The 9,046-nt window shown below is 34.4% G+C and overlaps 1 protein-coding gene across 1 annotated transcript; it reads left to right on the forward strand.

The window, feature by feature from the left end:
- The first annotated feature begins 1,362 nt into the window (after nucleotides 1–1,362).
- Nucleotides 1,363–8,576, forward strand: LOC110422206 (dehydratase family). Its single transcript, XM_021436023.2, has 14 exons — nucleotides 1,363–2,087; nucleotides 3,086–3,157; nucleotides 3,852–3,899; nucleotides 4,986–5,140; nucleotides 5,234–5,428; nucleotides 5,510–5,621; nucleotides 5,789–5,858; nucleotides 5,961–6,019; nucleotides 6,140–6,263; nucleotides 6,394–6,464; nucleotides 6,981–7,082; nucleotides 7,213–7,293; nucleotides 7,973–8,131; nucleotides 8,217–8,576. Exons 1-14 carry the CDS (start codon nucleotides 1,566–1,568, stop codon nucleotides 8,265–8,267), a joined length of 1,821 nt encoding a protein of 606 aa, XP_021291698.1. The 5' UTR covers nucleotides 1,363–1,565; the 3' UTR covers nucleotides 8,268–8,576.
- Nucleotides 8,577–9,046: the final 470 nt, after the last annotated feature.

A 9,046-nucleotide genomic window follows, 5' to 3' on the forward strand; every position in this document is an offset into this window, starting at 1 on the left:
GGAAATGGTCAAATCCACAGAACATTTGGAACACAAAACAGGAACTGAGATGACACACACATGTCTTAAAATCTGAACAACCATACATCATCTAGCCCAATACATCCTTCGGCCACATTGCTAAGCTGAGCCTGAGGAAGGTGGACGTGCCACGGTCCCAATGGAAACCATGTGAATCTCAGGTCATATGCTTCCAGTGAGTGGAATATAAATTTCACGATGAAGAAAAGTTTTTAGAAGGGAGCCAAAGGAGGATATTATGATCTTAAAGAGGAATCATGAATTTAACATCAGTTGAGTACTGGAATGAGATTGTGCATTTAATGGTTTATATAATTTTTAACTTATAAGGTACTTTTTATAAGATAAATCGTGATTTCAACTAATCAAAACAAACAATGCTTCATAAAGATTGGTGTTGATCGTGATAGTTGTTATTAAAATAGACTTTCTTGTTTAAGTGAGGGTAGACCATGATGGTATTGAAGCAAGTTTTAAGTACTAGTGATATGCCACTCAAGATAGATGTCTCTAGTTGGTATGAGCATTTAATGGTTCATATTACACTCAAACTATGAAGTTCTTTTTGTACAATAAAATCATAAGATAGTGGATCAAAGCGGATAACACTTTATGGGGATTTTACAATAAATAGTAAGTCAAAATAGACAATACTTATAAGGGTTCAATAGTAAATAACAAATCAAAATAAACAATACGACACAGGTGTTTAATAGTGGATATTTATACAAAACCTCACAAGGGTTCAATAATAAATATTTGTGAAAAATTCGTTTTTTCCTTTGTTCTTGTTTTTTTTTACTTTGTCTTTACTGTCCGCTTTCAAGATAAAAGCTAACGAACTAAAACAAACAATACCTCACAGAATTTGATAATAAGTATTTGTGAAAAATTCTTCTTTCTCTTTGTCCTTGTTTTTTTTTTTTTTTGACTTTTGTTATTCATTTTTGTGATGATTAGTATTAAGGACAATAGATCTTTATTAAAAAGGGAGAAAATGTGACCGTTCTAATAAAAATAATGTGAATCTTATATTGTGAGTGGAGTTTTAAATCTCACATTAAATAGAAACTCTTAAAAAGAGTTAAGAAAGATATTATGGTGTTAAAGAGAGATCATAAATCCTACATTGATTATAATGAAATGAGATTAGGCATTTAATGATTTACAGCACATTCAAACTGACGTGGCTTTTATATATTGGATAAAGTGGATAGTATCTCAATGTGATCGTGTGTACAATAAAAAATCCAAGAGGGATAATCTTGAACGAACCAAGAACAGGGAAATAAGGTTATTTTGGTAAAAATGTTCTTTTTTGGGGGAGCGTCTAAATCTCAGACAAAGTTTTAACATCCACGATAAGTTTAAGCAGCAGAGTTTGATAAGATTTGAGTTTGGCTAGGAATGGTATCTCAACAAACTTAATCAAACCAAATTTAAACATGTTTGTTTGATGCTGAACTACGTTTTATCTAACAGGTTTAAGACGAATAGTACCCAAAACCCAATCCCGCACCTTAAACCCACACGCCGCCGCCGCCATGCAAGCCACATTTCTAACTTCACGCGCCACTGTACTCCCCACCAACAAACCACTCACCCCTCCTCCAAACCATCGCCGATGTTTTCGCATAACCGCACAATCCCAAGCTACCGTAACGGCGGACCCTCCCTCTCCACCCACGACGAAGCTCAACAAATACAGCTCGAGAATAACGGAACCCAAGTCACAGGGCGGGTCTCAGGCGATGCTGTTCGGCGTCGGATTATCCGAAGGCGACATGTCGAAACCCCAAGTGGGAATATCGTCGGTTTGGTACGAGGGGAACACGTGCAACATGCATCTGTTGAAGTTGTCGGAGGAAGTGAAACGGGGCGTTGAAGAGGCAGGGATGGTTGGATTTAGATTCAATACGGTCGGGGTTAGCGATGGGATTTCAATGGGGACGAGAGGGATGTGCTATAGTTTGCAGTCAAGGGATTTGATTGCTGATAGTATCGAAACGGTTATGAGTGCTCAGTGGTATGATGGGAATATCTCTATTCCTGGCTGTGATAAAAATGTAAGCCTTTTAATTCAAATTTGCCTTTTTATTGTTTTGGGTTCTCTGTTTTTGATGGGTTGTGATAAATATATAAGCTTTTTAATAGAAACATCTTTTTCTTCTATTTTGGTGATTTTTTTTAATTGATTGTGATTGTTTGTCTTGATTTTGAATTGAGATTTTTTTTTGAGTATAAATGTTCTTGCTTTTTAGTGTAAAAAGGAAAAGAGGATGTTTTGGAGATATGCTTATTGCTTTTAATTGTGAGAAGAGAAGAAAATAAAAGAATTTAAGTTGCGTTTCTCTCAAGAGTATTCTCCATTGGAATCAAATGGAAAAAACCAATCAAAATGATCAATTTGGTTTGATTTTTATACATAAAATTAAATCATACTAAGATTGGTACCTTTGTATTTCCCTTCTTTTTCAGACCATATCAAATTGAGAATTGAAATATTGTTATACATGTATTTGTGCAATTAATATTACTTTACTGGTTGAGGATTTCTCAATAAGTTAATTGCACTTCTTTGATTAATTAATTCATTGAAATCGCATAATTTTTTGAGTTGAGCTTAAGATTGTATTGAGCTTATATGAATATTTAGTTGAGCCTTTTTTAAGAAAGCTCAAGGGGATAGGAAGCTCAAACTGAACTGCAATGTTTTGTTTGGTTTTAACTTTTTTATTTGGTCTCAAAATGTCCTCTAAATTGAACTTAAAGCAAATTTTCTTCTACTTATCTTCTGGCTGTTGAAAAATTTGAGGATTGTAAATTTTGATGCAAGTTTAATCTTTTGGGCAAACTCTTTCTCTTTCAGTTTAAATGTATTGCTTCCTAGTCATTTTATCATGAGCCGCGATTCAATTTTGGACCTCGATAGAACTGTTGAAGTAGTTTTTGTATTAATATTGTTGTGGGTCAAGAAAATTCAATAATTATATATTATAGTGTGAAACAGGTTGTCTTTCACAATTGTGCAATTATCTCAATCTAACGCTAGATTGTTCTCTAGATGCCAGGTACAATTATTGCAATGGGGAGGCTTAATCGGCCAAGTCTTATGGTTTATGGTGGAACTATCAAGGTTTGCTGCTTTGCTTTGTCTAGTATAAGTGCTACGAGTTGACTACTCTTGTTGTTGAGTTGCAAATGGTACATCTTGGCTTGATATCTTATTAGTTTTGCTCTTATAACATTCTATGGTAAGTTTTCCTCAGTAAATCACTGCTAATTCTTAAAATTTTTAAATAAAACACATTTCACTTCTATCATATTAGATAAGGCCATAAGGATCAGTTTCAAAGAGGAAAGCATTCATTTTCGTGAATTCTTTTCTAAATTGCCGTATACATTAGACATCCATGACTTTTTATATCAATTTCATCTCTCTTATTAAACACCCCCTTTTCCCGACCAAAATCAAATGAATACACCTTCTGGGTTTAATATAACATGTTAGTATGCTGGCAATTTGGTAATATTTTATGCCAAAAGTTAGGTCTAAACCTATGTAAAAGAATTTGAGGCATCAAGCATCCTAAATTCTAACCTCAAGTAAATTATGTCATCATAAACTAGTATGTCATCAATGAGATTTATTGCAATTTGTTGCATCTGCTTCTCCTTTTCATTGTTTCTTGTACATTTTATATTCAGTCAATACACTCTAGTGAATTTGATTGTGATTCTGGTATTGTTGCCCTACTGCAAATTTAAATGGTTATAATTTGTCAATTCTGGTCATGCATTCATTTATTTTTATACTTGTGCTTTTGCAGCCTGGTCATTTTCAAGGCAATACATATGATATAATATCTGCATTCCAGGTAAGCATGGTGATATGCTATTTGAGTGCTGTTATGCCTGTTATTACTTCTCATTGTATCTTCATATTAGCTGGATGTTTTTCTTTGTTTAGATATTTCTATGCTCCCACAACTTAGCTTCTTTCAGACCTTTGCTGTCTGTTAATTCTTTGATTTGACAACATTTAATTGAAAATTCATGTGTATGGACAATTACAAGGTTTTCCTGAATTAGTGTAGGGAACTTGTCAAATTATGAGGATACTGAGATTTTTGGTAAAGAAAATTACATATTGATAAATACATGGGATTTTTTCATAATCTATGGTTTTTTTGATAAATATATGAGCAATGAATTGTAATTAAAATATAAAGGTTTACAATCAAAAGATTAAAAAAAAAAGTATACAAAGCTAAATCTCTATTCCAAGAAGTGGAAGAGGTGCTGTGCTAGATACTCTCTGTCTGTGTAAGATCAAGAACTTCATGGTGGTGTGTATAAACAGACAAATTTAACTGCCTACCTTTTTCCCTATTTTGGGTTATAATGGGTGGCCCTCTATGGAGTTTGTCTTTTGCGTAAACCTCTTCAAATGCAAAATTTTTTGAACATATACTCATTCTCCAAAGATGCAGAAGTTTTGCATTTTCTGGTCATGAGCAATGTGATATCTTCCAATTTGCTCTCTCTCTTAAATGCTACTTGAGCAGTGACCTGTGGGCAGAATATTTTGGGTGGACTAGCATTGTGAGTTCAGTTAGCTTGCCTCTGGTGTTGGCCCACATAAATTTCAGTGTGCTTTCTTGTTACATTTGTTTTTGGTTTTCCTCTCTCCCTGAACTGAAGTAGCACTCACCCTTGAGGGGCACTGTTTGGTTTGTTTTTCACTGGTTTTTTCCCCTCTTTACACCCTTCGAGGATAAAAACAAGGACCAACTGACTGTTCAAACTTTGTCAAGATCAAGCAATTTCATTAAAATGGCTACCACTTAACTTATGTGAAGATTAACTTCTATGACATGAATGTATCTGAAAAAACCATAACATTTTGTCAAATTTTGTAACTTTGTAACTCTTTTTTGTTTTCCGTTTGATTGAACCTGCAGTGTTATGGAGAATATGTAAGTGGATCAATAACTGATGAGCAGAGAGAGAATGTTGTTCGGAATTCTTGCCCTGGAGCAGGGGCTTGTGGAGGCATGTACACAGCAAATACCATGGCTTCTGCAATTGAAGCTATGGGAATGTCTCTTCCTTACAGGTAGAATTATGCTCTCCCAGGATCACTTGGACGGGGAATTTGAAATTTTCATATCTTGTCTTATTTTATGACTTTTTGTTTGTTCCTAACAAGCTCTTCAATACCCGCTGAAGACCCACTGAAGTTGGATGAATGCCGTTTGGCTGGAAAATATATGGTGGAATTGTTGAAAATGGATTTAAAACCAAGAGACATAATCACCCGTAAATCTTTACGTAATGCAATGGTTATTGTCATGGCACTAGGTGGGTCAACCAATGCTGTGTTACATTTGATTGCTATAGCAAGGTGAGAATTTGGGCAGAATATCTCATGTATATCAAATTTGTAGAAATATTGTAGAGATGACTCATGGAAAGTTCATGGCAGGTCTGTTGGTCTGGAGTTGACTCTTGATGATTTCCAGAAGGTTAGTGATGAGGTTCCATTTCTGGCTGATCTGAAGCCCAGTGGCAAATATGTCATGGAGGATGTGCATAAGGTATGATTTTACTAAATATCTTATGCTATCAATATCATTCTTTTTCTTTCAAGTTACACTTTGCCTCTATAGCTTATGAAGCATGACATTAACACCTTTCTCTAGACATGACAAAATTGTCTATCTTATCTTTTCAACTTGTCGGTAAACATATGCTGTTTTGATAGATTGGAGGAACACCGGCTGTTATTCGTTACCTTTTGGAACTTGGATTTCTGGATGGGGATTGCATGACTGGTGTGTGAATTTTTACTCTATTAACATTTCTTCATCTATTGCAATTTTGATCTTAATTCTTCAATATTCTTAATATTTGATACTATGATACTTCCTTTCTAGTTACTGGGAAGACATTGGCCGAAAATGCACAGAGTTACCCTCCTTTACCTGAGGGACAGGTTGGTGCTTGTTTTTCTTTCCCCTTTGAAAGAGACTTTGCTTGTTCTAAATGTTGAAAATTTGAGATGCCACAAATGGAAGATATAACTAGTCTTATAAGTCTCAAATTTACTTTCCAGGATATTTTAAGACCGGTGTCGAATCCTATCAAGGAAACAGGGCACATTCAAATATTAAGAGGAAATCTTGCACCAGACGGTTCCGTAGCAAAAATTACTGGAAAAGAAGGCCTATATTTCTCTGGTGCCTTTTTTGCTCACCTTCCTTACTAAATTTAAGCTTGTGCTACATGTTCTTTGAGCTGCTAGATTGTTTTTAATTGTTACAAATCAAGTCTGCCTCATAGAGAATTATTGCAAAATTTGTTCTTTAGGTCCTGCACTTGTCTTTGAAGGAGAGGAAGCTATGTTAGCTGCTATCTCTGAAAATCCTATGAGTTTTAAGGTATGTGTGTCAAGCAGCATACTATGTATCTATAATTAGTTAGCAAAGTTGAGGCCCTGTATGCTGAGTTTCGTTTTAACATTTGACTATGAGAAGTTGTTTTACTTACTTTTTGTTCCAGGTACATGTAAGCTGTTTCATTTTACTTGCTGAATGCTGCGAGTTTGTACTGTGTAGTTGGAATTCCCCTTCTTTTTTGGTTATATAAAATTTTGCGTATCCAAAAACAGAAACAATTAATTATGAGACTCTGATTTCATTTGTGTGTTTAATAGGCTTGAAGTGGCAAGTTCATGTGTTTTTTGCTGCACATATCTGTTTGTGATTATTCATTATCTGCTTTATTTGATATATATAATATTTGCCAAATTGTTTCTTGTGATGTTCTTTTTGAACTTTTTCATTGAAGATTCAAACCTTTTGGCATTTCAGAAATATGATTTTGAATGTGCATTCGTTATATATCCATTTGCATTTGCTAAACTCTGAATTTTGTTTATGGTTGTAAATTTACAGGGAAAAGTGGTAGTCATTAGAGGAGAGGGACCCAAAGGGGGGCCAGGCATGCCTGAAATGTTGACACCAACTAGTGCAATAATGGGAGCAGGTCTTGGGAAGGTATTGTAATATCCAGTCCAAATGGCTTTCCACCGCTGGCCTCTTTTTTTATTTCTATTGATCTATAAAAATGTTATTCTATATTTCCCTAGAGGTATTTGATTTGAATGTTGCAAGTGAACACTGGCAGGATGTTGCATTGCTCACTGACGGTAGGTTTTCTGGAGGTTCACATGGATTTGTTGTAGGCCACATATGCCCTGAAGCACAGGTGCAGTAATTTCTCATTCATAGATTTCAAGATATTTTGCATCCAACTGAAGACTGATATTGTGCATTTTTAGCAGTCATACTTGTGATCTTTTTCATGGTGCTTTTCCTCTTAGATGTAAAGAGGTGCTTTTGCCTGCAACTTGGACAAAATTGAAGCTCTGAAAGTTTTAGAATAAACAAATGATGGTCAACAAATTTACTTTTCACTTTCATAGAATAATATAATAAAACTAGTAGTTGTTGGGAATTATTAAATAATGATGAAAGAATTCTATAGTACGGAGTATCAAGTTTACTTTCTTTGTTTCTGGTAACAAACTAAGGAAATGGGGGAAAAGCGTGTGCAACATTTGACAGGATATAGTTTCCAACATGATGGAGGATTGAAGAGTTTTTGAGTTGTAAATTTTCAAAATAGATCTCAATACCCATAAAAGAGAAAGTTCACATAGATACTTATATAGTAATTATTAACAAGACTCTTAAGCTTCTAATTATATACTGGTTATTTGTCTTTATTTATACTTACTACAATATTTTGACATCCTTGTAACCAGTGATGGGTAACACTTGATTTGTTTGTACAAAATATTTTGTGAGCAAAGAGTTTATATCGTGTAAAATTGCTCACCGCCTCGTACATAAATAGATGGTCAATGTTGAATTCTTTTTTATAGGAGGGTGGCCCCATTGGTCTAATTCAAAACGGGGACCTCATCAGCATCGATGTTCAGAAGAGGGCCATAAACGTTCATTTAACAGATGCTGAACTAAGCGAGCGGGGAAAGGAGTGGACTCCAGCTCCTTACAAGGCTAACAGAGGAGTTTTGCATAAGGTGTGGTGGCAATCTTGCATTGGAAGTATGCTTTTCATTATATTAGTAGTAGATCTCTTAATGAACATCTCTTGTACATTTTCAGTACATCAAGAACGTGCAACCAGCTTCAAAGGGGTGTGTAACAGATGAATAGGCAATGGCCGAAAGGATATAATGTTAAAGATTATATAGAGTGAAAACAGGCCCCAGTCGATGCATAAGATCTTTTGCAGCTCAGTCTCTGTATCCACCGGCTTTTCAACTAGGACTAGCTTGTAGCAGGCAATAATTTTGAATTCCCTTTTGTAATTTGTTCTCATTAATTCAGGGATTTGCTGCCCCTCCTTGGACAAACTTTGGATTTGAAGGTACAATTTTGTATCATTGAGCAATAATTAATGAACTCATGTATTGAAAATGATTATAACCCTTTAACCTTAATTTGGCGACCTATTTACTCTCATCTCCATTCTTTTCTTCTTCTCATAATTTCTTTCTCCATTTCCCCCTCTTTTAGAGGTTCCATGGGATAAGTGGCCTGCTTGATTTACTGAATTTATGCACAAGAGTAATTAATTAGCTCAATGGTAAGTACTTGATATATTGAGCATTTTTACGGTAAATTTATATTTTGTGGCTTTAGTGTAAGGTTATTTAGATAATGATCTACTGATTTCTAATACTGTATATGTTGTTTTTGTGGGTTTAGTGTTAATTTATTAATTTAGTTATCATTAATAATATAATACAAATTGATTTTAAATTTATTTTAATCAAGTATTTAATGGGATTGGATATTTAGCGGATATTGTTTAAGATATCTGAATAAAAGTTTGAATAACAATTTTAAAATTTACTCAGATATTTATATAGTTTGAGTATCTTATCAAATAATAAAATTTGAAGTACGGTAGTTAAAAAATAACAAATATC

The sequence above is a fragment of the Theobroma umbraticum genome, unplaced genomic scaffold (genome assembly GCF_002168275.2).
Source record: "Theobroma umbraticum cultivar Fairchild unplaced genomic scaffold, ASM216827v3 scaffold_130.0, whole genome shotgun sequence".
NCBI classification, from domain to species: domain Eukaryota; kingdom Viridiplantae; phylum Streptophyta; class Magnoliopsida; order Malvales; family Malvaceae; genus Theobroma; species Theobroma umbraticum.